This window comes from Rhipicephalus sanguineus, chromosome 2 (genome assembly GCF_013339695.2).
Source record: "Rhipicephalus sanguineus isolate Rsan-2018 chromosome 2, BIME_Rsan_1.4, whole genome shotgun sequence".
Taxonomy (NCBI): Eukaryota; Metazoa; Arthropoda; class Arachnida; order Ixodida; family Ixodidae; genus Rhipicephalus; species Rhipicephalus sanguineus.
In genome coordinates this window covers 15,017,737-15,044,499 of record NC_051177.1, presented here as the reverse complement: position 1 = coordinate 15,044,499, position 26,763 = coordinate 15,017,737, and the positions used below count along the sequence as shown (strand labels likewise).

The 26,763-nt window shown below is 47.8% G+C and overlaps 1 protein-coding gene across 2 annotated transcripts in view; it reads left to right on the top strand.

The window, feature by feature from the left end:
- The window catches only part of LOC119382445 (polyunsaturated fatty acid 5-lipoxygenase), a 68,557-nt gene that overhangs the window by 4,992 nt on the left and 36,802 nt on the right, over positions 1-26,763 (top strand). Inside the window, exons 1-2 of one of the 2 annotated variants that reach the window (XM_037650146.2) lie at positions 16,801-16,931; positions 22,345-22,640. In XM_037650146.2, the coding sequence (XP_037506074.1) occupies positions 16,844-16,931; positions 22,345-22,640 (384 nt within the window). In that variant the 5' untranslated portion in view covers positions 16,801-16,843. Of the gene's footprint in view, positions 1-16,800; positions 16,932-22,344; positions 22,641-26,763 lie in introns of those variants that run through there. The other variant, XM_037650149.2, reaches the window with a different exon arrangement.

Below are 26,763 nucleotides of genomic sequence, written 5' to 3'. Positions count from 1 at the left end.
AAGTTTTATCGCACGCCTCTGTTGCGTGAGTCAGGCTAAAGGGCCTAAGACACAGTCAAACGATAAAGTTCTTTGCGTTATCGAAAACGTGAAATGTTCATAGAGCGCACGCTCATCGGCATACGCTCGGCACTCAAACAAAATATGTTGCACTGTTTAGATGGAGCCACAGTTGTGGCAGTATGGACTTGCCGCTTGACCGAAGAGGTACCGTAAAGTGTTTCCTTAGGCAGTGTTTAGACGAAGGCGATGGTACAGAGTTTCCATATGTCGAGGAATTCTGGATGGGAGTCTTGAACCTGAGACGCGGGTCGATTGAGTAAAGGAAAGCATATAATGATGTGTCGAAAGGTTCCAGAGCCTCTCCTTTTCTTCAGAAGCAAGTCCTTTAGCCAGCTGGGAAGCATCAGATTTGGTGAAATGAGTTCGCCTATAAGTCTGGTATTGAAGCCCTTTGCGTGCCGCTACATCTGCTTTTTCGTTGGCCAGAATACCGCAATGAGCCAATATACACTGAAATGTGATAATGTGACTACGTCGAATGAAATGGGCTGATGACTTGTTTTCTTTAAAAGGCACTACAATATCTGCAGTGCTCCCTTAGAGTAGGTGAAGATCATCCATCGGTCAGGCGGTCGGCGCAGGATATAAAAAAATTACACCATTTCCCGCTAAAGGGGACCATGAGGTGATGCGAAGCCGGAGCACTTGCACGATCGCGTTCCGTTGGCGTTCTTTGGGCATGCTACCGACCTCGCGTCGTGGACCGCGAAGAGGAACGCTACGCGCGTCTTCCCTGTAGCCTGGCCGTTAATTCTCACAGGGCGAGCGGGGAACGCGGTCGGCAGGCGTGCGAGAGGGGGGCAGCGTAGGAGAGGAGAAAGGGGGAGGGGACGCGCATGCGTTGGTGTTCATCGCGGCGTTGCGCAGGAGAGAATTTCGGCATGTCTAGCCCGCGTTTCAGAGGAAGAGTGGAAAGGGGAGGGGGAGAGAGGGGAAATGGATGGGGTGAGGGGAGGGGGAGAGTGGAGAGGGAAAGTTGAGAGGGGTGAAGGGGAGAGGGGAAGTGGAGAGGGGGAGGGGAGAGGGTGAGTGGAGAGGGTATGCACATGCGCAGTAAGGGTGGTCACGCCGCACACCACCACCACCGGATTGAACTCCGCCATAAGATACTTCGCATCTAAAACCAGCTTCTTTGATGCCGTTGCGTTCTGCTGCCGTTGAGGATGTCATCCGCTGTAGCCGATAAGAGAGCATTTGTCTTGTAGAGCGGACACAAAGGCCATAGGAGGAAGTCTCCTGAGTGGTTGATGCGTCGGTGCAGATATGGGAGTGCTGAGTACAGTTCTCGGCTAAGTAGAGGAGAGCAGTATGCAGTAGTGCGACCCGTGACAAGCGTCTCCTTGCTCCGTTGATACCAGGTACAAATTGTTTTATATTTAGAGGCGACAGTGTCCAGGGAGGAAACGTCCGAGGCAGTAATTTCTGCGGCTGAATAATAGGAGTAATTTGCAGCGTTTGTACAGCTTGGCCCAATGCACAATTACTGCGGTTTAGATGTACGCGGTACAGAAAATGCTTCTTTCATTGGAGGAGACGTAGAAGATGAGTGCGTATGAGTTCTTGGGTAGAGATGACATCTAGCGGGAGACATCCTGCTTCCGCTACAGTTCCCGAGGCTGATGAGCTCTTCGGGAGGCTTAGACAGATTCGCAGGTAGTTGTTCCTTGCGGCTTCTAGATACCTTTGGTTTGCTTGTGATAATCTGTGAAACACCGGTAAGCAATAGCGCAAGGTGCCTTCAATATATGCTTTCTCAAGCGCAATTAGCTTCCTTGTGCTTCTCATTGTGCTTGCTCCACCGTGCGTGCAAGGGTAGCAGCCTTCTTTTCAATGCACCCTCCATATGAAGCAAGGTGTGGGCCACTGCACTTTGCACATTTCAGTTGTGCTCTTGAGGTGCACTTCTTGTCCGAATGAGGGCCAGAACACACTTTGCAGCGCACTGGGCTGGTACAGTGTCCTGATATGTGACCATGCCTCTGGCACTTGTAATTCAGTGACTGTGTAACTACAGAACCCAAGCGTAACTCGATTAGGTAGTGTTGAATCATTAGCCAATTCCAAAATAAAGTATCGACGACGTACCTCTTTGACCTTTCCTCCATCTTCAGGTGTGAAGGTGGTGAGCCTCCTTGCTGAAGCGACGTCTTGATCGCGCAGATACTCTTGTAGGTCTTCATTTGAGTAACTCAGAAGAGCATCTTGTATTTTTCCATAGTTCGCCGTTTATGAGTACGGAATCCGTGCTTCTACAGCTACGCCAGCCAGTTCAGTCACAGTGAGCAAATGGTTGGCGGCGGGCTGTGTTGACACTCAGGCTTCCGTCCTTGTTGAGGCGATGCTTAAGAAGTTTCTCTTGAACCGACGTTACAACCACTGATGCTACAATGTTGCGGTTGACTTTCCATGAGCTTCTTCTTTCCATGGTAGGCCTGAGGACGACAGGAAGACCAGAACCTCTCTTATTTGTGTAGGACACCACCGTGAAGAATGCCTAATCTATATCCTTTGCGTGTTCATCCAAAGGATCAGCGTTGTCATGTTCATCGCCTAGTCTCTTGTTTGCAGGGCCATGGTCTCTAGTTCCTTCTACGGAGGCTGCAGGAGTTGTAGTTGTCACCGCTGCCATAGATGCGGCATGGAGTGCAGCTGGTGGTGGTGATGTTCCGTGCCGTGGTGGGTACGGCGCAGAGCGCCTAGAGGTTCGCTTGACGTGTTTTTCTGGGTGGACGGGAACCTCCAGGTCATCGCGGGATGAAGCCCAAGAAAGTGATAAAAAATGTCCGACTGTGAAAGATATCGAAAAATAAGAACTGGCCTAACACAGCCAGTGCTCTGTTTGTTTGTTTGTTTGTTTGTTTGTTTGTTTGTTTCCTCAAAATTATGCACTTACTCACTCTGGAGGATTGGCCAAGAATGCGTATCGTAACTTCTCGAGAACATCTACGTCTTCTTCATCATATGATTCCCACTCTTTCAGGGCAGCCGACGAACTTCTTTCTGTGTTGCTTTTCACATCCTCCTTTTTGTTTGGCACCGGGGTTAACCATCGCACACATGCTCAACAATTTTAACTGCGGAGCTGTTTATGCCAACCCTATTCTCTCCAACGCAAAAAAAAAGGTCGCCCGCATCTTCCCACGGGGGGAACTCGAGTAGATGCGTCGCAGAGTGGTGGGGGTATCGTTTGAATGTTGCGTAATTGGGTATAGTTTGGGAATGCTTAATTGTTACACGATGCGCACCCCAAGTACGACTTGAACGGCTCCAGCGTGCACGAATTTCCGGGTCCGCAGCTCGCTTCAAACGCTTGCGTTCAGCGTCGTATGCTCGTCTCTTCGCAGCCTTGTCTTCTGCGTTGCTTGCTGTTGTTGACGCCGACGACGGTGAGGGTGGGGTAACGTTGCCTTCAACGAGTGGTGGCACGCTGATTGAAGGTACTGTTCATTAAATCGCATCTACTCGAGTCAAACAAAGCGTCAAGTCAAGCGAAAGCCAAGTAAAGGCGCCCTTGACTGAATTCCGAACGCGCGCTCCGCCGCTTATATACACACCGCCCGCGTTCGAGGGAGATGAGGGAGGGAGGGAGGGAGGAGGAGAGGGAGGGAGGGAGGGAGGGAGAGAGGGAAAGGAGAGGCTTGCTGCCGGCACGAGACGAGCCGAGCATGCGCAGTGGGGGTGTGGACGGCGCCGCCGACGCCGCAGGTGCGACTGAGAAATGCTCCGCATTTAAAAAACTCTGCACCCCGGCGACGCCACCGCGTGTTGCCTAGCAACCGGTTGGATAGCTGTGCGCATGCTTCACTTGCCCATACACTCCCACACACTCCCTGTCCCATCCTCGTCATTTCAGTTCCGCGCTTTACAATATGAATATGTCGCACCAACAAGGCCAAATATCTACCCTCGCTTTATACTGCTCCGCCTCCAGCCTGCCTCTCTGGACACTGCACGCAACCACTCGGTCGCGCCAGACGTGACGTCGAGGTATCGAAAAAAAAATGCGCATGAGCTCCTTTATTCTCTATAGGCCTCGTGCGCTGCTGTTTCAAATCGGACACGCAGCGCCAGTGCGGCGGCTGCTGGCAAAATGTCCCTGTTCCCTACGCACAGCCGCGCTTGGTCGCACCAGGTTGGTAGTGGCCCCTAGCAGCGCAAGCGTGTGTACGCGGCGAAAAAATTCCACTCATGTCATAACAGCTACAAGAACACGGCCGGGAAACTGCAGAAGGTGCATTTTTATCATTTTAGATGGAAGTCGTACGAGGGTGATCAGCGAAAGCGTTGGAACGCAGACGTTCGGCGCGCCCGATAAGCAAACGCGTCCTGTTATCGCACGGTTTCTTCAGTTTCTATCCAAGTCACTGGCGTAACCAAGGGGATTCAATCTCCCTCCCACCCCGCTCAAATTTTTAAAATTTTGTATGCGTATGTATACACGCACACATACAAACGCACGGACAAACAAAGTATGGTTGAACCCCCATCGAAAAGAAAAATTGTGGCTACGCTATAGCTCCAGGTAACATTTTAACACGAAAGTTTTTTATGCCGGGGTCCACCACGGCTCTACTGACGTATTTCCGTCACGGATATGACGTTGTAAAATATAAAGGCTAACAGTTGGCAAAGAAAAAAAACCAGAAGTAAGAGTTCCGTCACTGGGTCCGAACTTACGACCCCTCTCTCCGCAGCGCGGTGAGCGAAACGATTCGGCCACAGACGGTACGTTCTTTGCCGCGCTAACGGCAAGCTATTTATATACACCATTTACCGATGGCGATACTCAGAGATCGGTGGCACTTCAGCCTGTTTTCGTTATCACTAGCCAGATGGCGCGAAGGGCTCGAAGGGCACGCTTTAAAAGTCGTCGCCCCACGCGGATGAGCGCGCGCCTCTACAGAGTGTGGTCGCTCGTTTGCGGGCTTATGCCGTGATGGCGGTGGTGTGTACGTCTTGCGCTCTCACCGCAAGTTTTTGTTGACAGCACGAAGGTCACTTTGCTCACAGCAGCGGCCGCTTTTGCGAAAGGAGCGCGCTGCTCACACAGAAATAAATTACAACTGTGACAGTTAGTTCGCGTTCATCCTGTGTATGTTCGTTCCATGCGCCTTTTCTGCTTGAGCAGCGCGTTGCAAGTTTCGAGCTGCTTGCCGTTTTTCGCGTGACATTACAATTTGTTGCTGTAGAATTCATTACTTCGCGCTTGGGGCGAAAGAATGCACAACAAACGCTCAACTACGTCTGTGAAGACACGTTTCACTATCGTGTTATACCGATTCCTGTGACAGAGGGATCAGCCATGTTTTTTGAAACATTGTTGGCTCCCTTGTTCATTTTATTGTTAGCCCGAAGGGAGGTTTGTGACAACCATTGCGAGGCAAAACAGTTCTCTGCAGTGCCCACTTTGTCGGCTGTGCACGACTGTCGGACTGAGGGGCCTCAGGATCAGCTTTATGATTGGAGGACCTAGACGAAAAACACAGTCGCACATGTTCAAAAATATAATTTAGCAAAAATTTACTAACAGCACTAGAAAACTAAGAGAGACGGGCACTTCATGCGGTCTCTATCTTTTTATCGTTGCTAATATGCCATTTCAACTATCCTATAGCTTTCTGCTAATACGCGCAGGTCATTCGACATGTGACGCGCGAGCCTGCCGATAAAAAGTATTGTAGCGTTAGCTACACTTGGCTAGCCGGAGCCGATTTCGCGTGGATCCTCATGAGCCGTGCAGCGCATGCGTGAGGATCAGTGATTACACACAGCTGGCTCACTGGAGCCGGCATCTCACGCGCTCTCCGCTACCGCCGCGCGCGGCTCGCCACTGCTGGTCTGCGCCTTCGGGAGGAGTGGCGTCGTAGCCGCGGCAGACACACTGGCGCTGGCGCGCGCGACTCGCCGCTACTGGTCTGCGCATTCGAGAGGAGTGACGTCCTAGCCATAGCAGACACACTGGCGCCGGCGCGCGCGCAGCTATTCGCCTTCGCTGTGCAGTCGCCGTCTGACACTGTGCTGGAGCCGCTTGATAGCGCCTTTGACTGGCGTTTGCAGGTGGGTAACGCCATGGAGAAGGAGAGCGCAAATGCTGCTCAACGGTGCAGAAAAGCCGAGACGCTTATCTCATCGGATCCCGTAGTAGTTGCCTGGCAATTAGCGGTTCAGCGTATGAAGAATGAACAGAATTTAATAATCCTAGACAATCTGGAAAGCTAAGAATAATCAGCTGAACCTTTGCTAACGCTACGTATATCCTGGCATAGCCGAGCTAAGCCACTGCAAATTTTTTTCTATCGTATGCCGAGGAAAAAGTTTACTCGCTTCTAAACACACGTCGTACTCCACGCTCTTTATTTGTACAACGCATTTTCCGAGTACTTCCGACGGACCGACGGCACTGTTCAGTTCTTATCTCACACAGTAAACGTGATTAGCGGCATAGAAATCGCCACGCCGAAGCGAACTACTTCCTTTGAAGTATTCCTGAACGTCTGCTGTTCGTCCGAAGCCGCAAAAAAACAAAGGGGAGCTCGTTTTGCATTGCCATTTTCACGCATCGACGTTCGCGGCACACAACTTCGAGCTCTGCGCCGGGATTGGAACAGGGACAAAATGCGCTAAGTGGCCGCGTTGGCGCTGCGCAATCAGAGAGCGGGGGCGCCATCAACTGCGCGCACGAGGCCTATAAAACCGGCACGTGACGGTGGCGCGCTGCGCCAGATGCAGACATGGGAAGACCGAAGAAGGTTCGCACTGCCGATGCTTACCTGGAATCGCGGCGCGCTGCCAAGCGAGACTGCTGGACTCGACTCGTTTGAAGTAGTCCACGACGTAGTACGGTCATAAACGGCGAGAGGCGACGCTGCTGGACTCGACAGGAACTTGGCATCACTTGGCACTACTTCGTATAACTCAGCATCACTTCGTATAATTTGGCTTCACTTCGTACGGCCAGGACCAGATGGAACCGATCAGCTCCGCTGTGTGCCCTTAGCCTTGCGCCATTAGTGGAAGCTACGCCCGGCTTTTTTTTAGTGCGGAAATCACCACTTTCACAGCGCATCTTTTTTTCCGATTTTCTTACGTGATTAACGAAAGGAATCAGGCGCAAAACAGACGAACACAAGAAGTGACATGGACGAACGCCTTGTGTTCGTCTGTTTTGCGCCTGATTCCTTTCGTTAAACATGCACCAACTAGCCCAGCAAAAAGTTCTACTTCTTACATGATGCGCGATCGAGTGAATGTAGGGCATCCCCACTATTTTTTCACATGTGCTCGGGCTGCAGGGCTGACTCAAAGGTAGTGGTGGGCTGGTACCGAATTCCTTGAGCAAAGAATGTGCCACGGAAGTCATGATATGAAACGGAATGCCTGCTGCCGTGAGCCTGCGTGCTTCTCCTGGAAGCTGCAGGTAATGCTGTAATGGGATGATTCAGTCAACGCGTTTTTGTAACAGTACTTGACGATGCCTAGTTTAACCACCTTAGAATGCGCGAATTCATACGACAAAATGGGCCTCATTGCACGTGGTTAATACTGCCAACAGCAATGCCTCGCGCGCAGGCCTAGTTTCTCACCGAGAAATCTAATACATCCTCCGCCTGGCTCTGCACATGAGATGACCAAAGATTCTGTACACTCTCTGAACATAATTTCGATTTGTGTCAAAGGGCGACGCAGTCATCCCCATCTTTTTCCACGAGGACCACATAATAGTCAAGAAACCTGAACACCAAGCGACCCGTGTGTTCTTGAGACGCTCCTGCAGGGTTTTCAATATTCGCTAGGAATAAGTTACTTAGAATAGGCGCAATGGAAGAACCTATGAATATTCCTTATTTATGAAGGGAAACATCTCCGTTCCAAAACACGTAGGTGGTCCTTAAATACGTAGACAATAGCCCTAGAAAGGCTTAACATGCATCTGTGTATTGTTCTGAAATGCAACATTTCCGTATATGTCAATATATTTTTCAATGAAAAGCAATAGCTCTTTCTGTAGAATAAGTCACTGACGTCAAAATATTAAGCCAAAAATCCTTTGTTGGAATTTCCTAATAGGAATGGACTGCTCGGAATTTTTAACGTGATAGCGTTAAAGAGCTCTCCGCCGAAATTCCGGTTTCGGCGTCTGTGTGGGCGTCGGCGTCGGCGTCGTTGGTTGTGAGCAAAAAATCAGCGTTGTCCGTGAGCGAAGAATCGAGGAAAATGCAAATAAAAATACAATAAAGAAGCTTGCACTAATCCGCGCAAGGCTTGAAACTGTGAAACTGGACGATTCTGAAGACTAATCTGGTTGCTTCCAGGTTGTTTCTAGGCCTCATCTAGGTGATGCAGGTTCTAGGTGGCTTCTAGGTTGTTGTCAGGCTTTAGCTAGGTGATGCCAGGTTGTTTCTACGTTGATTCTCAGCGCAGAGAGGTTAGAGTTAAAGCACAGACAGTGACAGGCACGACACGGATGTCCAAACTCCAGAGACAGATGCTCGCGCTGAAACCAAGCGTTCGCACCTCTCATAGATCTATGGGCACGTCGTCGTAGGCGTAGTCCTTTCATCGCTTCGGGGTCTTCTCGCAGCCGCCGTTGCCTTTCCGGTTACCTCGTATACTCTCGTTGTACGTACTCGGGGTCTCCGGCTCGCCGCCGTCGCTTCGCAGCCATTTGTTGTTGGGCTAACTGTTGCCTTCTTCATTTTAGTGGATCAGGAATGAGTAGTGGGATTTAGCCAATTTCTGTGGCACATGCCCGTTTATGACGATGGCAGTTTTCTGGATCGACTCACAAGGAACGATTTGCTAAACACCTTCGCTGTTAAAATCAATAATAAAATCTTCGATTCGAGTGAGAATCGAACCCAGGCCTTCTGCGTGGTAAGCAGGTGTTCTACCACAGAGCCACGCCATTCCTTAAAACTACTTTGAAAAAAAAAACAACACTATGTGAATGTAATGTGGTGGGATGAGTCTCCTTAACGCATGTAATCTTGCGTGACAGAAGCGTAGAATCGCGCCACGCGTCAAAGGATGTGAATTGCGCAACGAGGGGGTGTTTTAAAGGTCCACCCATTACAAAGCGCTCGTACATATATAATCATCATCAGGAACAAAAACAATAACAAAGTGAGCAGCTGCGTAGGTTCACGTGTTGCCTTAAGGACGCGTAGTGGGCCCTTCGCCGATTCGCAAAAGGAATAATTATGGCTCAGTGGGCACTTAGCAAATGCACTAGCAGTAGGCATTGTAAGATTGTTTGAAACGGGCAACATTACGTGTACAGACGTTTGTTTCCTTGCGGCACTGTTAAGGCCTCCACCGAGAACCGAAGCAAGGCTAGCAATGGAGAAGGCGACGCGCACGGGTCCCAGTTACGCTATCGCGTTCTACTCTTGAAGGCCAAGTTCAAGCGTCCTTGAAGTTTTTGATTAAAAAGGGTCATCAACACTCAGCTTGTTTAACCTGCTCTGCAGGAACGAGGCTACTGGCTTCTGCCAGGTGTCTTTCGCCGTGACAATTACTCTGAGCGGACAATCCACTTTACGCGTCTTCGCTGTGAAGAACGTCGGTAAGCTTAACTTTCTTGTTTTATCAAGTGCCTTAGCCAGGTTATCAAAATTTCATTTGGCGCACAATTTCTTAGCTTCATTTGTTACTTCAGACAGGCAGACATTGTTTCGGCCCTTAATTTCAAGGTTGCCAAGATGGCCTCTCTCGCTTTCGACAAGTGCAGAGCACTTGGCAGCACCAAAAAACATCCCTCCATATCTGCTGTAACTACTAGTGAATTCTCTTTTCGGTTCTAAGCTGGCTTGCATCTCCCGAATACGTCTTCGGAGAAATAGCGATCAGATTCGCACTTTTGTGCCATCTTGGAGACTCGTTCGTCGATACTCAGAAGGGCTAGCGGTGAGAGCTTGGGTTGAACGGCAAACTTCGGTCCCCTCGAGTGAACGTCCTGGACGGGCAGTCGCCTCGCCTTGTGTGTGGATGGGAGCCTTTGGAGAGGCCGTCTTTCTTTTCACTGACGCCCTTAGTTGCAAAAAGGTTTGCGCCTATAAAAATTCAGCTGTCGCATCCGCCAAGTTCTTGCAACTATGCGAACACGTCTGCCCCTCGGCGAACCCGAACCATGCAGACGTATACATAGGAAAAGCCGAGAGACGCGAGTTCGATCCCGGCCGCGGCGGTCGCAGTTATATGGAGGCGTAGTGCCCGTGTATTGTGTCACGTCAGTGCACGCACCCCAGGTGGTGGAAATTATGTGGAGCACTCCACTGCTTTCCATTACCTGAGTGGGACGTTAAACCCCATAAACTATTCAGTCCTGTTTGGTTTCGCGGACGCTACCTGGATGAGCACGTCAGCTTGGGCGTCCTTCTTTCCCTTGAACTCAACGGCCGCCCTACCGATTGTTGCCCATCGTGGGAAAGCCCCATTGGCGATATTTGCCTTGACACAACACACCCGGTGAGGGTAATGCCGCCAAGGTCTCCGAACACTCCCCTCCGTCGTGCCTTCCGGCGTTTAGATGTTTTTCTTCTGTTCCGACAAATGGCCTCGCCACTAAAGTGCGTTCGTTGCAAACTGGCCCTGCTCTTTCTTTACGTCGCCTTAATTCTGCAACAGCTTACGGCTAAGACGAAAGCCTCATATGCGTGATCAAACGGGAAAAGTGACCGCCTGCGTCGACACTGGTGGTACCGTACTTCGGATGGCGTCGTACGAGGTTCTGAGATGAGTCATACGAGATGTGACGTCATCATGACGTGACAGAGCTCTAAAATGTGTGACGTCATCAGGACATACGACGATTGTCATCGCATGATATCCACATTCGGTCAGGGGAATGCCGATCCCGGAGGCCGTAAAACACCACGTGACGTGCACAAAGCTTCAGGGAGCTAAATCTACACACGGGTGTTGGCATTTCGTCCCCATCGAAACACGATCGCCGTGACCGGCAGTCGAGCTTAACAACGCGACACCTTACATGCCAAGCTACTACGGCGGGTTACGTGCGCAATCAATGGAGAAGAATGGTCCACGCGGCAAATCTGCCTGTGGTCACAAGGGAACTACAACGAGGCACGTTTGCCACCTCTATTAGTGGACCGTGTCGCCAACGAAGCCTGTCAAAAGAAAAGAAAGAAATGTTGCTCGTTGTGCGCAGTCACAGGCGTATATTTATCGAGAGCGAGCTGCACGTATTTCCCCAATTTGAATGCGTGAAATGGTTGTAAGCGAGAAAATAGTGATCCTTCATTGATGTTGTGAAATTTTAAATTTGGCTGAGTGCGCCAGCAGGGTTGTAGGCATTACCGAAGAAAAGTAACTAAATGCATTACTCGTTACATTAATAAATAATAAATAAATAAATAAATAAATAAATAAATAAATAAATAAATAAATAAAGCACCTTCGCACTGGGGTGCCAAGCCTGAAGGAAGTGCGAAGCTGGGTGGCCTTCTTTGTTTCTCTTTATTTTTCTCTTTCTTCTTCTTCCGTTTCTTTGCTTTCTCTCATCTCTCTGTTGTTTCTGTCTTTTTTGTCTCTGTTTACCTTCTATGTCTTTCTTTCTCTCTCGCTCTCTTTTCTTTCTCTCTATTTCTCTCTTTTTTCATTCTTTATATGCGATGCTTTACTCCCTCCTCTCCTCCTTTCCCGCCTCCTCACGCTCACTTTCCTTTTCTGCCCTCTTGCTATACGATACTATACAAATCTATGCTATGTTCTGTAAGCGTGCCTGGATAGCCGAGTGGTTAGGACGCTCTCCTTCGGATCGTGGGTACGCGGGTTCGAATCCCGCCGCCTCATGAGGAATTTTTTTTCGCCAATATTTTCTCTTTCTTGATATCTTTCTGTCTCTCTCTTTCTTCCTTTCTCTCTCTCTGTACTCGTTCTCTCCTCTCACCCATCATGGCTACTACAGGCCACGCCTGAGAAATCGGCGCACGTGTTTTGGGAGCGAAGAAGAAGAAGAAGAAAAGGACTGAGAAGAGAGCGCGTGCCGATTCATGGTGATGATCGCGTCTGTTCGGACTACCCGGCGCAACAAAAAGCAGCTGCGCTCTTCAAAAACAAGGAACGCGTTACACTCTTACGTTCACCGAGGAAAAAAAAAAGGTAACGCGCTACCGTTATAACCACACCGAAACAAAGCAACGGTTACACCGTACCGAAACGAAGCCGTTACACCTTATGACAGAAGCTTTAATCAGTGCATCTTCGCTGCAGGAACCATTATCATAGTTTTTACCTGAAGTACGGGTACAACGAGTATACTTAGCACAAATGTCGCGGGCGTTAGTAAAATTATAGTGACCTAAAGTTGCCTGCAGAGTTACATGAGATGGCTTCTAATGCTGTGGCAAATGTTGAAGCTATTTTTTTCAGTGTGACAATAAACACAAAATAAGATTTCGTCATCAATGCTCTCCGCAAAGAAAGCACCACTTAACTCTCAACAAGTTTACAGAAATTTGGACACCGCTCTTGCACTAACAGAATAGATACGCATTTTTGTAGCAATAAAGAAATGCTTAAGTGCCACAACTCCGTAAAAATATTTGCGCACATAAAGAATTTTTTTTTCACATTAACGTGTACAGTCATGGCCGCTGGATGGAGACTCACGCGTGCGTTTCCATCCAGTGGTCGTGGTATAATTGCCGCAAAAATTGCGAGAGGTTATGCGAAGGTGTTCAAGGTTAGCCTCGTTCGCTCAGAAATTCCATAACCAGAAATGTAACCACCGCTGCAGAGAGAAGCAAAATTTACTTTGAGCGCATAGTTGACAAAAGCGATAGACTATTGCATGGACAAGTTTCTAATAACTGCAGCTCCTTGAATCTAAAGGGGTTGAAACACCAAATTTTTATGCACTAAAAGGCCTGCTGTAGGCTTCCTCTGTATGCAAGGACTCTGAACAAGAAGTGTTGGGCATAGCAAACACTTAAAATATATTAATTCATTTCAAAAGAGTACCTAAATGCACGTTTTCGCGATCGAGACTCATCGCTAGCGCGACTGACACCAATGTCACTTTGTTCGACGCGCAACGAAATTTTGAGCAACGTTCAGCTCCGTTCACACAAAAGTTTCCTATCGGGCGAACTGGCTCGACCTCATCACATGGGACCTCTCGTCCCGCGTGACGATATGATCGCTGGAACGCTAAGGTAGCGTTCCAGTGCGGCCTTAGCTAAGGTCCCTAGATAAAACAAGTTTTCTTTATCTAGGGACCTTAGCCTTAGCCCAATGGGCCTGACCATTTGCCCAAAACGCGTATTACTGTTTTTTTTTTGTAGTGGCCGTGGTATTACTATATATCCCGGCCGGGCTGGAACGCCAGCAGCGTTGTAACTGTCGGTGCTGCTCATGACATGCAGCGTCGCGCTGGTAGAGTTCCACCGCGGCCATAACTCTTATAACGCCGTGTGTGAGACCAGACCATGGAGGATGACGATGCAGCACTGCGTGCGCCATAGCTTTGTCGGCCCACGTGACCAACCTTCCTATACAGTGACGTCACTATCCAACTCGGTGTCCAGAAACGGAAACCGAAACTCGCCCATATAAATAATGCGATATTAAATTATTTACCGAGAATACATGAACCTTCGAGCGTGTATCATGCTTCCTGGAGCAAAAGAAACGTTTGAAACAAACAACGCGGAAGCCATAAAGTTGACGTTTTAACCCTTTTAAGCAACAACCGCATTTCAAACCTGTCATCGGACAGCTTGTCTCGCTTCTTAATGCATACGTCCGCACCTACGCTGAATAGGCGCTCGACGGACGCACTAGATCGGGGATCTCAAACACAGGGCCCGCGGAGCTTTCGCTAGTGGCCCAGCGCGCACATCACTGTCTTCGTGACATTTTTATTTTATTTTATGAACAAGTATGTTCACGAGATACATAGACGTGACTGGTTTTTCGTGTTTTGAAACATAACCGTGGAACAAGAACTCTGCATTTCAGAATCGGCGTCCAGATTTCAGTCATTCTGGAGATCGAATCAGTATCGATATGCTTCTCGAATCCAGACGCCAAACCTCGTTCAGTAATGACCCATATATGAGATAGAGGAAAGGCCTTCTTTCAAGTGGTAATGTTAGCTGGCATTTTGTTGAAGCTCTTCCCCGCCGCTCCAGCATTCTCCGCTGTCACGGCACTTGCGAGAGACTAAATTTCGTGACTTGGGCCAACTATCTGAGGTGGCTTTGAGACCCCTGCACTAGATGTTACTCCTATATCCACTTTCAGCAAAAGCTGGTGAACGCGTGGACAGTAGAATAATTGTATTAACTGGTATACAAAGCATACCTTTTTATTCCAGTTACTCCAATTTCACGTCACGTTACTAGTTATAACTAGTAACGTGACGCCTGAAGTTACCGAAAAATGTTCACGTATGTTACCAGTTATAGTTCCGGAATGGGACAACAATTACGTTACCAAAATAAAATCCACGCATCTCCCCGAAGGGAATCATGACGAGCGGGCGAAGCTCTGGGTATCGTATGGGTGAGTAACCGTATGTTACCCGAGCGTTGCCCCATATAATGTAAATTGAGTGACATAAATTGACATAAAGAGTCGACGACAAAGCTAGGTACTAAGGTCCATAATGTGTACGTTGAATTCGCCGACTAATATGAAGTGTTTGTGATTGTAGGTGTTTTATATTGTTCTGTCACAATAATAATAGTGCCGGTCGTTAGCTTTTTTAATGAAAATGTCAGATAAAGGATTTAAAGCGTTTAGCATCGACATTAAGGACCTATACTATTCGCCGCCTCACAATGAGGTCATGAGCTGAATTGAGGAGTGTATTGATACTTTCGGAGCAGTGGCCTTCCAGAATAAGGCGGGCGTGACCATTGGTGGTTTTCTGTGGCTAGTTTCGTTCTAAGGTCAACGTCTGTGGAATGGCAAGAAGATATATTTATTCAGAAACAAGGCGTTTGTATCGGCCCCTGTGTTGACCCAGTCATCAGTGACTTGTTTCTGGCAGGTTTTAACCGTAGGTTGGCACGCCTCTTGGAAGGCACGAATGTGCTTCAGCATAAGCGTGCGCAGGGTTCCCCTTCAGGGGGGGCGAAGGTTCGTCGCAGCGCCCCCCCCTCCCTATTATGTCAATGTATGCGGCTGCCTTTGCGCCCCTCTTCTCGCCCCCCCCTACAATGTATAGGGCTGACTTTGCGCCCCCCCTTCTCGCCCCCCTTGCCCCCCCCCCCCCCCTGCGCACGCCTATGTGCTTCAGGTAGATGATTTTCTAATTATTCTTGATCCTTCAGTCCAACCCTTTCACTCAGCAGTATCGTCCACCCTCCCATGAGGTGTTCCGGTCGTCCCTCAAACCACTGGTACTCACTCACGAGGTTCCGGACAGCCATAGGTTTCTGGATGTCCGTCTGTACTTCACGGCCGATCATGTATGCTGGGAGTACGAGCCCGGAGCTAAAACTCAGCCTCTTGAACGCTCTCAGGGTCTCCTGCTTTCACAGGTGTGAGAACAGTTTTGCATGTCAGGTGGACCGCCTTGAGAAGGCTGGTTATCCACGGCATGTCCTTGCTTCTGTTGCTGATCAGCTTCTCATAGACCGAGCGCTCTCACCGCAGCAAGCGCCGTGACAAGGGTGAGAATACAGCTAAGGTGGCAGTGGTCCCTTACTTACACCAAATTTCGCACAGCCTTAACAAGATAGGGCAGGGCGCTGGCACGGAAGTTGTCTTTTCCGCGCCCCAGAAGCTGGGGAAACTGTGCAAACTAACGTCCCCCGCTAACAAAAGAAAAGACGGCTGCCAAATCAAGCACATGGACTCGTTCGTATTGTGTGCCGACAACGTGGTGTACGTCATCCACAAGATAAAATTGTCTGGACTTTATTTTTATTTTTTTATTTTTTATTTCGTCATCGCAAGATAAAGTTTTCTGAACTTCTATTTATTTCGTCACTTGTAAGCGATCATGCGCGGTAATAGTCGCATATTGCTTCGCGCTACGCAATTTTTCACTACATATATGTGTCTTTTCGGAATAAAAAATCAGTTGAAAGTCACCGTTTGTCTATGTCAGCTCTCTTTTCGTGCATTCGTGTTTATTCCCGCGCTGTTGAAATTTCCTTCACTAGGTCCTAAGGTCCATAACGTGTAGGTTGATGTCGCCGACTACTATAAATGATTTGTGCTTCAGGTGTTTTATATTGTTTTGTCACAATCCTGATTGATATTAATCTATTGTTAAGCCTGATGTTTCGATTTTACACGGTGCTGTTTAAGCACGGACACGGACGCCAAACGGATGGACAAGCCTCAGCCTTAAAGTGCTTCACCCCTCAAAAGTAACGCATCACCGGTAACGCGGTTACTTGTAACGCGTTGCCGCCTACACTGCTTCACAGGCTCGGCGATATAAGCGAAAGCACCATCCAGAGGTTTCACAGCGCATACAACGAGGAGACACACACCAGCGTGAAGAATTTTCGCGGTGCTCAAAGGATATTTCACGGAAGGAATGCGCAGAGAGCTTGCTGCTGCGCGGCTGTTATTTAAACGCTCGAAGAAAGCACGCGCTTGTTTGTTTTGGAAAAACGCGTCGTCAAACAGCAGTTTACGCTGTGTGACCCTTCGTGCAATCCGTATGCGGGCGCCCTGTAGCGCGCATAACCGGCCGAACAAAGAAGAACGTGCGCCCCGCTGTGGACCGATTTAGAAGCCGGCGTTGCGGGAGACGGACGTTGCTGGAGCCACTCTGCGGAACATCACACGGCCCATGGAGCGCCCTGTGCGACGTGATCTGCACACCACCGGGGACCAGCTCAGCGCCTGGGCCATGGATGCAGAGAAGCAGCAAGTGATCAGTGAGGGAAACATATACTTCCTTCTGTAAGGCGTAAAATTCGAGACGCACATTTCCTGCTGGCTCCCAACTTCCGCTTACTCTTAAATGAGCAAAACGCGTTACGTTGGGTGCGTTCGTTATTTGGCGATGAAATTAATAACGACTGCCTAAGCGAACATTGCAGCTCAGTTATGTCGCAGCATACATGGAATCCGCCGATGCCGGTCGAAACAGGCCGGAAATTCGTGTCCCCGTGATTCTGGCTGCTAAGCACTAGGTCGTGGGTTCGACGCAGGCATTTGAATGGCAGTGGAGTGTCATAGCATCATGCACGTCAGTTTTAGACTAGCTGAAAAACTGTTCTAAATCAATCAAGTTTGCCTGCTTATTCAAACAGGGTTTTCGGCCCGTAAAAAAAAGCCTGGGAATATCATCTTAGAGGGGTCGTTAATTGAAATGAGGGGGAAGAAAGTTCTGCGCGAATAATTTGGAGCACGGCAGCACCATGATATGCTTTGTTGTTAATGCAGTGTTGTGTATTTTGCAATAATTCTCTCATATATCATTTGTATCATTTTCTCATTGCCCGTCTTGCTTATTTTGGATGTGCGCACACAGGGCAGCGAGTGTCGCGTTTCCTCAAGCCCCATGTCAATGAAGCACAAATTCTGATGCTAGAGCTTTAGTAGCCAGCCTTTTCTCTTAATTGCGCGATTTAAACTACCCAGCATACCTTAGTCATGGCGATCGCAGCTCTGATAAGCATCTGTGTATCCTTTTTCTTTGAGTGCCAGGAGCAGTGTAAATCAAATAGATAAACGTGACATTTTGTTACTTTCTTACAACCCTAAATTAGTGGTTTTAACCGAAACCTGGCTATAGTGCAACATTGGGGTAGTGACATTGAACCACCATGTTATCTCATATATCGACGCGATCGTGCTTCACGAGGTGGGGGAATCACAATTGCTAAAGCTGGTACTAACGTTCATCTCCGGCAAAAGACGGAGTTGTTCCCTTCCGTATTTTAAGGCACCGAACGCCGAGTCCGTAAGACACGTACCAGCTTTGAGCAATATTCTGTAGGAAGGCTAATAGCAAACGCTATTGATGATAATATTATTACGCCACTCTGCCCTTGCTGCCTTTCGAATGAAAGTCGCCTGTCAAAAATGCAGATGAGCTTCTGTAGGCAGTTACGATCATTGCGTAGTTAATGTGGAGCTAATTAGCGAAATGGTTGGCAGGTACTTCAGTTATTGCTTCACTGTATTGTTTATTATGCTGTGTTATACTGCACATTAAATGATCTGTCATTAACTTATTTATTTATTTAAAATTACCTTACACGCCTCAGATGAGTCATTCTGTAAGGGTGACAATACATAAAGTAAGCATACATTATATTTTAAGTATCAATATACATGAACAGCAGCATATACAGCACATTTTAACGGCTTTATATATGTCCTTTATGTCATAGGAATGACTACACGTATGTGCTGTATTGATATATATTCTATGAAATAATGCTTTCGAAGTTGTACGATTGTTAATGTAATTGTTCCTTGCTTGTAATGTAATAATCGAAAGCAACAGTACACACACTTGTCGCGAGATTGAGGTCCAAACGCGATAAAAGATAGAAACATTTATAAGCACATACGTCACAACACGAAGTGCGACATAATACGTGCGAGCGCCGGAAGTGCCGCGCAACTGGTGGGCCTGAAAATTGACTTTGATGACTACTTTGATTAAGACAAAGTGCCGCCAGGGAACAACCGTCAATTGGTGTCTCTTGCTCTCGTGTGTGATCTTGGTGCGCAAGGCCGAGCTGGACTGCCACGCGTTTAGAGTTCGTGCGATGAGTGACGTGATGTTGTTTTGCGGGGCTCTTCCTTTCAGGCCGTTAAATTGATTCTGTGCTGTTGTAACAACTACACAAGCAGGGACGTGTTAAACAAAAATCAAGGGTTATATCCATCGCTTTCCTCTGATTTCCCCGAGGGAGACGCCGTAAGAATTCGAGTAATGTAATTTATAACAACCTGATAATACCTCAGCCGGCATCAATAAAGCCTCGACAGTTGTTTTGCTTTAGGGAAAAAAATACCGATCGAGAAATGGGTCAGGCAAGGAGTCTCCAATGCTGTTCTCTGCATGACTAGAGGAAGAAAAGTACCAGAGCGTGCGTTCAACGTCGAGCGATATAGAAGTGAAGGAGAAGTGAAAACGCTTCAGTAGATATCGCAAAAAAGCTTCGGTAATAACCGACACACATATGTACATGTGATCTGTCTGTTTCTTGTACATTTGTCTTAAAAATTCCGCTTGCTTATGTCCCCTGTAATAGCGCAGTGATCAGGATAAGAATACAGGTTATTTCCGGTTCACTGCAATCATATCACCTCACTTGCTGGAGATAAGCGAGATAGTGCAATAGGTGACTTTTCTTATGACTCGCATACTCATTGCCATCATGAAAGGGAACCATTTGTGAAATGAAAAACCGCGTTAAACAAATGGTGGCCAGCAACCTACCTCGGGTATTTTGTATTCGTTGTTAATTAATATGCTCTAGTTCGCGGTGGAGAGTTCACTAGTAGGAAAGATACGACACTCGCCACCCGCCACAGTGGTCTAGGGCTTAAGGTGCTCGACTGCTGACCCGCAGGTCGCGGGATCGAATCCCAGCCACGTCGGCTGCATTTTCGATGGAGGCGAAAACGTTTGAGGCCCGTGTACTTAGATTTAGGTGCACGTTAAAGAACCCCAGGTGGTCGAAATTTCCGGAGTCCTCCACTACGGCGTCTCTCATAATCATATCGTGGTTTTGGGAACACCAACAATATATTAGAGTTCTCTAGTGGTGAGCTTGTGGTGCGGTCTCATTAGCGCACGCGTCAAAACAACCTCGCGCAACAGGTCCAGGAAAATGCGTGTGTTTTCTGCGATCAACAGCACACCATGTGACGCAGGAATGCCGGCACAATGGTGTCGCCATGGCGCCAACTAAGGTCACTCGTTGGGGTCTCCATTGTCCTTGACGTCCTGCTTTTGTTCGAAACACGCTGCCCTGTGGCGTCTGCGTTTCGTAATTGCTCTCCGACGTGCGACACTGGCAGAAACGCGTGCTCGGCTACGAGCGTGACGCCTACATTGCTGCGCTGATCACCAGAGAATTCAAATTATATTGCGCACTTGTGTCTCAGTAGTAGACAGTTGTTGTCGATGAGGTCCGCTGACGTGAAAGGCTCTCGTTTAAGAGTGGACTGTTCTTTCAGGAGTATTCTGAATGTCATTCCGGTTGCTTTCCTTGCTGTAATCTATCCTTCAGCGCAGAAATTTCGCGCTGGTTGGTGGTAACTCAACATGCACCACTTGACAAGCGCCAAGCAACGATCACAGAAGAGACACGTAAACGCCTGTCCTGGTGACGTGCCTCTTCCTTCTGTGATTGTTGCTCGGCGCTTGTTAGGATGTATTCTTCCCTGGCTTATATATTGGATCAGCAGGCACACAAACATTGAAGGATCAATTATAGCTCAACTGTGGAGCGTGCCTAATCCGGCGCGAAATGACGATTCTGTGGCGGAATCAATGTCCCAATAAAATCAGTATATAAATCTGGCCATCTTCCGCCGCACGTCTTTCATACGCTAGTAGCAATACTTGTGAAAGTGAACGAAAATATATGAGCACGTTTCACGCCCATGTTGGAAGTATGCTTTAAGGTCATGAGGGTTTTCGCCAATTTGCTCTTTAAGCGACGAGAAAATTTAATAGTAGAGTTCTGCTACCGCTTATAATATAGGTAGATAAATATTAAATTCACATTTGACTCGATATTCACCAGTGGTAAAAAAAAATGTGCTGTATTATTTATGAACGCATTGCGCGTGTCCACAAAACAATGTTCTTCGCAAGTGTGCGATCAAAGAAGCCCGCAGGCCATCCGGAACTGCTGTGCTTATCCGTCCGTGCACAACTCTCTGTGCCTGGTGTTTCCTGTGCACGCATCTGTATTTCCTTCTTGAAGCATTCATGAAAAAACATTTGGTCGTAAACATAGCTGAGACGTGAGCTCTGATGTGGTGGAGCGGAGAGAAATCGGTACACGACAAAATATGCCGTGTACAGCTATAAGGGCTTGCTCACTCCAGCGACGCTACCATCCGCGTGCTGTTACGTCCTTACGAATACTCTGACGCCAGAGAAGACGTCAAAGTCAATACAATCTCAACGCGTGTTTTCCCTGAAGCATATATACATCATGCCTGGCATAAACAAAACTCTCTTTCTGGGTCGTTCCTCGGTCTGCAAGGGACTGCAACTCAGTGCGCGTGTACGGTCAGACAACTGTACTGGACTCATCATCGGTCGCGCCAGCCTTAGCTCATTGCAGGTATCGTTGGAGCTTATTATCCTAGCATCATAGACAGTATACCTTGGCGTTACCGCAGAATTAAGCCATTTTTATTAATTTAATTATTAAACTAGACCGAAGATTCAAGACGAATTCCTTACTTCTTGTAAAGATGGTCCTTTTACGCAACTCTGCGCAATGCTTCAGAAAGCAGCTATTCTCGATATATTATTTGGTCTGCCGCGGTGGAGTAGCGGTTGCGGTGCTCGGCTGCTGACCCGAAGGTCGCGAGTCTGATCCCGGCCGCGGCGGTCGCATTTCGATGGAGGCGAAATGCTAGAGGCCCGTGTACTGTGCGATGTCAGTGCACGTGAAGTAACACAGGATGGTCGAAATTTCTGAAGCCCTCCACTACAGCATCCCTCATAATCATATCGTGGTTTTGGAACGTTAAATCCTAGATAATGTTATTATTATCGATATATTATTTGCGAATTTTCTATAACTAACTAACTTTTTCTATTCCCATTTAATCGCCCCGGTAGCCGAGCAGGAAGTAAGGAATTGAGAATCACAGAGGAAACCGTGAAAGCACGGCACGGTCTACAGTCTTTTAATGCCATTAGAAGTCTTTGTGAACATGACGAGTTTGTCTGCTTGTACATTCTTACACATCACCTTGGACCACTGCGTGGTTTTACGAGTAGAGCTTGTGTGCGCATGTATCTGGGTTCGAAACCAACCGTCGGAAGTGTTTTTGTGCAATTATCGTGCGAGGAGTAATTCACTCAGTTAGTGGCACGGAATTTCATCACTAACACCTGTCACGCCAGCCTGAGTCTTGGCGGCGTCGTCGGACCACCCAGAGTTGTTCCTCCGGCCACGCGCTGAGCAGCACAGTCTCCCACTGCTCGAGCGTTTCTGTCGCAAGCATTTTCTTATTCCTGCTAGGAAAACCTTTTCTGACGGCTTTACGACAGCTGCTTCTAAAGAAACAAGTGAATCTCGCTCCCCACATTTCTTTCCAAGTCTTTCCAGCATCGTGGACACTTTTCTCGTGCAGCTGCCGATCGAGCGAGTGTCCAGTTGGCTCACGTGACCGGCTCACGGCGGTCAGCCATGGGTCCCGTGCTGGCGCGAATGAACTCGCTCACCGAGGGCGGCTTCTACATTTCGGTGGTGACGGGCGACCGACGTGGTGCTGGTACCGATGCCAACGTCTGGATGCGGCTGCATGACGTCGACGGCCGGAAGTCTCCCGTCATCACGCTCAACCACACCTTCAAGAACGACCACGAGCGAGGCGAAACGTCCTCCTTCTCCATAAAACCGATCCACAACTTCGGAGCACTTGCCAAGGTACTTGGACCAGCACTGTTTATTCATACGTTGCAATGCATGGATGTCTTCTGCGAGTACACGGTTATTCTCCTGCTTGGAGCCCCCTCACTCGCTCTCTTGTACAGCGTCTGCCGTTATGGGCTCACTCCAATAGCCGTGTTTGGTGGCAGTGTTGTGTCCGCCGCAAGCATCGACAATACGAGAATTTAAGCATTGGCTTGCGTTGAATAATAAGCATAAGCTGAAGGAGCGGCCTCCTAAAAGACCATAGCAGGCTGTTTGAGGAGGCTTACCGCATCTGCTAGTCATAGAAGGTAGCACTTTATTGTCACAATTTCATTGAAATACAGTCACGTGTGCGTCGTGCTCTGAAAAGTCAATGCGAAGGACGCCAAGTTTAACACAGAAGACATGCGTTTGTTTATAAACACAATGCCCAGATTAAACAATGGCAAGATCACGACAAATAGAAGGCTTGCTGATCTATTCACTGCTATCGAGCCTGTAAATAAATGCTCCCTTACTAGCTGGGCGATTAAGCAAGCTATAGCCGGGCTGCTAATCATGACGAAGTGTGGCCGAAATATTCGTACACGCTTTGAGCCCTTCAGCCCTCAAAGTCTTTAAAGGGGCATGTTCTTCCTTTCAGGCATTCATTTACTACCACACAATGAGCTCACAAATATCGCATATATTCTCAGCACGGCATCGGTATACAATATGAGGCCATGCATGTCCTAGTATATAGGACACAAGGGCTTAGTGGTCATAAAATGCAACATGAAATCATATAAATTTGAAATTTAGTTCTAGCTTGTTTGCACATTTGGTTGTTGAAGTAGCATGATAGTATTTCGATATTAGTTGGTGCGTGCGATTTCGTGGCCAAGTTGTCAGACTAAATGCCCTCACGGGGTCGCCCATACACTGCCGATTCCTCGCAGCGCGAAAATTATTGTCGCCTGTGTGGAAGCTGTCTTCTTCTACGCACCACCAAGATACAGTGTCCAACTCGCACGGATATATCGAACTCTCTTCGCGGCTGAGTAAAACAATTCAAACTCATTTCTCGCTTCTCACATCAGTTAACAAGAAAGTGGAGGTTGACACAAGCAAAGCTGCCGTGCATCTGCAAGGTAACAAAGCGAAAAAAAAAGTCACAAATTCACTGCAAGGTCGAAGCAATGAATGCAATAGCAACAATTTGGAATGTTACACGAAGCATAATTTTGATGGAACATTGATGAAGCGTAATTTTGAACTGCTGCTCAAGACGTTTTCAGCGCTATCCTTCTTTACACATTGCTCCTCGGTTTGACGTGTAGTCGTCGTCGCGAGTGCCTTCCTTGGTTGAAAGCGTGCTTTGACCTGCAGATAGTTCAGTCATTCTCTATACTCAGTGCATCGCTAGAATTACTGTGTACCCTCTGTATACAGTTGCTATATCGAGTCAAAATACAGTTGCTGTACTCGACTCCGCTAGGAGCCGAATCGCGCATAGGTCCTCCATCTTGCCTTTGAAACGAAAAGGCTATGTGGCAAAGCTGGACTCCGCCTGCCGCAAGAGACACGTTCAGCGAATCGCAGCAGTGGTTTAATTCCTTTGTTACTGATCAGAATGGCCTAGATTCAAAAGCAATGCTACCGCAGAGCCCCTGTATAACGTTTACATAACATGCGTTAGCAGTTTATCGCGTTAATATTTCAGCACACCGCTAGAAAATATACTTAGCGAACATGCAAGCACCTAATTCGCAACCTCAGTACGCAATTTGTTCAGCAATTTCAATAAGAGCAGCATAAAATTGCTCATGCGGTTGTAATGATTGTTTCCATTTTTCTCGTGCGACTGATGCCGGGGCGTCTGCACGATCACGCGCGCGAAAATGGACTGTGAAGAGGGAGTCAATCTACCCTGGATACCAACACCCTTGTGACATTCCAATGTACGGAGTATGTTAGGCGAGAAATATATGAGCTGGCGTCAGGCTGCACTATAGCGTGTTTCACTTAGGAAACAAAATGAACCACGCGATACAAATGAAAGCTTAATGCGTTCATTAATGGCGCTTGGACATTTCGCACAAAACACAACCCTCTACTAATGCTATGCGCACAGGGAACCCTGTTTGAGTTTCAGGTTATTATTTTGATCAAAATAAATAGGTTCAGTGTTAGTAGTGTGCACACGAGGGTCCCAAAGTCAAGCGACTGCAGTGGGGCCCTCGGTTGACAGGAACATTTAAATGATCAATTATTACAGCAGGTCAAAACTACACAATGTAAAGTAAATGAATTATGAACGTACTTGCAAAAAAAAAAAACTTCAGTGCTATACAAGGATTACATAAGAATTACCTAAACATGTAAATCAACGCACAAGAAAATCTAAATATAAATTTACAAACACTTTAAAAGCTAATGAGGCACAGACTTTTACATAAGAAGTAATTATCCTTGACGAACTGATTATACAAGAGGAAATTTTAAATGCAAAGCATCACTTAGCGAACCAAAGGTACTTTGACCCTATCTATCTATCTATCTATCTATCTATCTATCTATCTATCTATCTATCTATCTATCTATCTATCTATCTATCTATCTATCTATCTATCTATCTATCTATCTATCTATCTATCTATCTATCTATCTATCTATCTATCTATCTATCTATCTATCTATCTATCTATCTATCTATCTATCTATCTATCTATCTATCTATCTATCTAGCCGCCTACGTGTGGGTGCTCTCATGGTCGCCTCCATTACTTGGTCTATACCAAAATTGGCACAGGAGGGTATGAAAGCATGAAGAACTTTACTCACGACATGATTAACATGTCGTTAGGTACATGAAACCCTTTCCTACAGTCACGTATGGCACATACCCTAAAACCATGGCCCCTGGAATGCGGATGGTGCACATGTGATTCACTGTCTGCGTCAGCCCAGGAACGGCGAGAATAGACATTGGAAATCTTAATGCGATAGCGTTACAGAGCATGTGTCACAAAAATCCGGTCGCGAAGTCGGCGGCGCTTTCGGTGAGCGAAAAGCTCCGATGGGCGCAAGGTATAAAAATCACGATGCCAGCAGGAATCGAACCCAGGCATTCTGCTTGGTAGTAAAGCATTCTACCACGGAATGACGCCAGAGCTTGAAGCTGATTAGGCAAAAGACCATATGCAGGCGTAATGTCGCGGCAATAGCGAGTTTTAGTATAGCGGGAAACGCATACGTTAGCGTTAGCGTGCGTCTCAACGCAAACGCTAAAACGGAACGCGCTGCGTGCCAACTAGTGGTCCTTTAGTACAGCGGAAGGCATTCCCGCTAACGCTAACGCAAGCACATACGGTGTCATCTAGACATAAAAAAGTCACAGTTTCGCCGCAAGGGCGAAGCAATGAATGCGATAGCAAGAAACTAATGCTATACGAAGTGAGGCTCGCCAATGGATACTCTCAGTTTGAACAGCGCTCCTGTTGCAAACGCGGCCGAAGCAGCGAAGCAAACTAGCGTGCTTCAAGTGCCGAGCTGTGACACTTGATAGTTCGCGCTCATCGTCTGTTTGTTCGTTCAGCGGCGTCCCTTCAGCTCGAGTGACTTTCGTACGCTCCGTAACATGAGCGCGGACACCACAGTGAAAGCTTGAAACAACCCTCTTCCCCTCACCACCAGAAAACCGCGCGAGCAGACAGCGCAAGGGCAAGGTTCTCCCTGCGCAATAAGAAGCGAGCGAGCTCGCCGACGACTTTTAAATGCGCCCATCGTGCTCCTAGCGCCAGCTGGTAATGAAGAAACGCTTATAAGCGCCGGCCGTCTCCGAGTCCGTCCAGCGGTAAAGGGTGTGTATATAACGCTCGCCGTTAGCTACGTGGAGGATCTGCGTTTCGTGGCGTAGCGGTTAGCGCCGCTCGCTGCGGAGCAAGAAGTCCCTGGTTCGATTCCGCGCTCCGGAAGTATTTCTGAATTATTTTTCTTTGCGGCTTTTTTATATATATACATACTTATACATATACGGTGCATGACGGCGACGGCGACGGCAAAATTCAGCCGAGACTGTCCATATAATTGCTATCGCAATAAAACATCTAGACGCGCCACTAAGTTCCGCTGATCCAAATTCACCGTTGTTGCG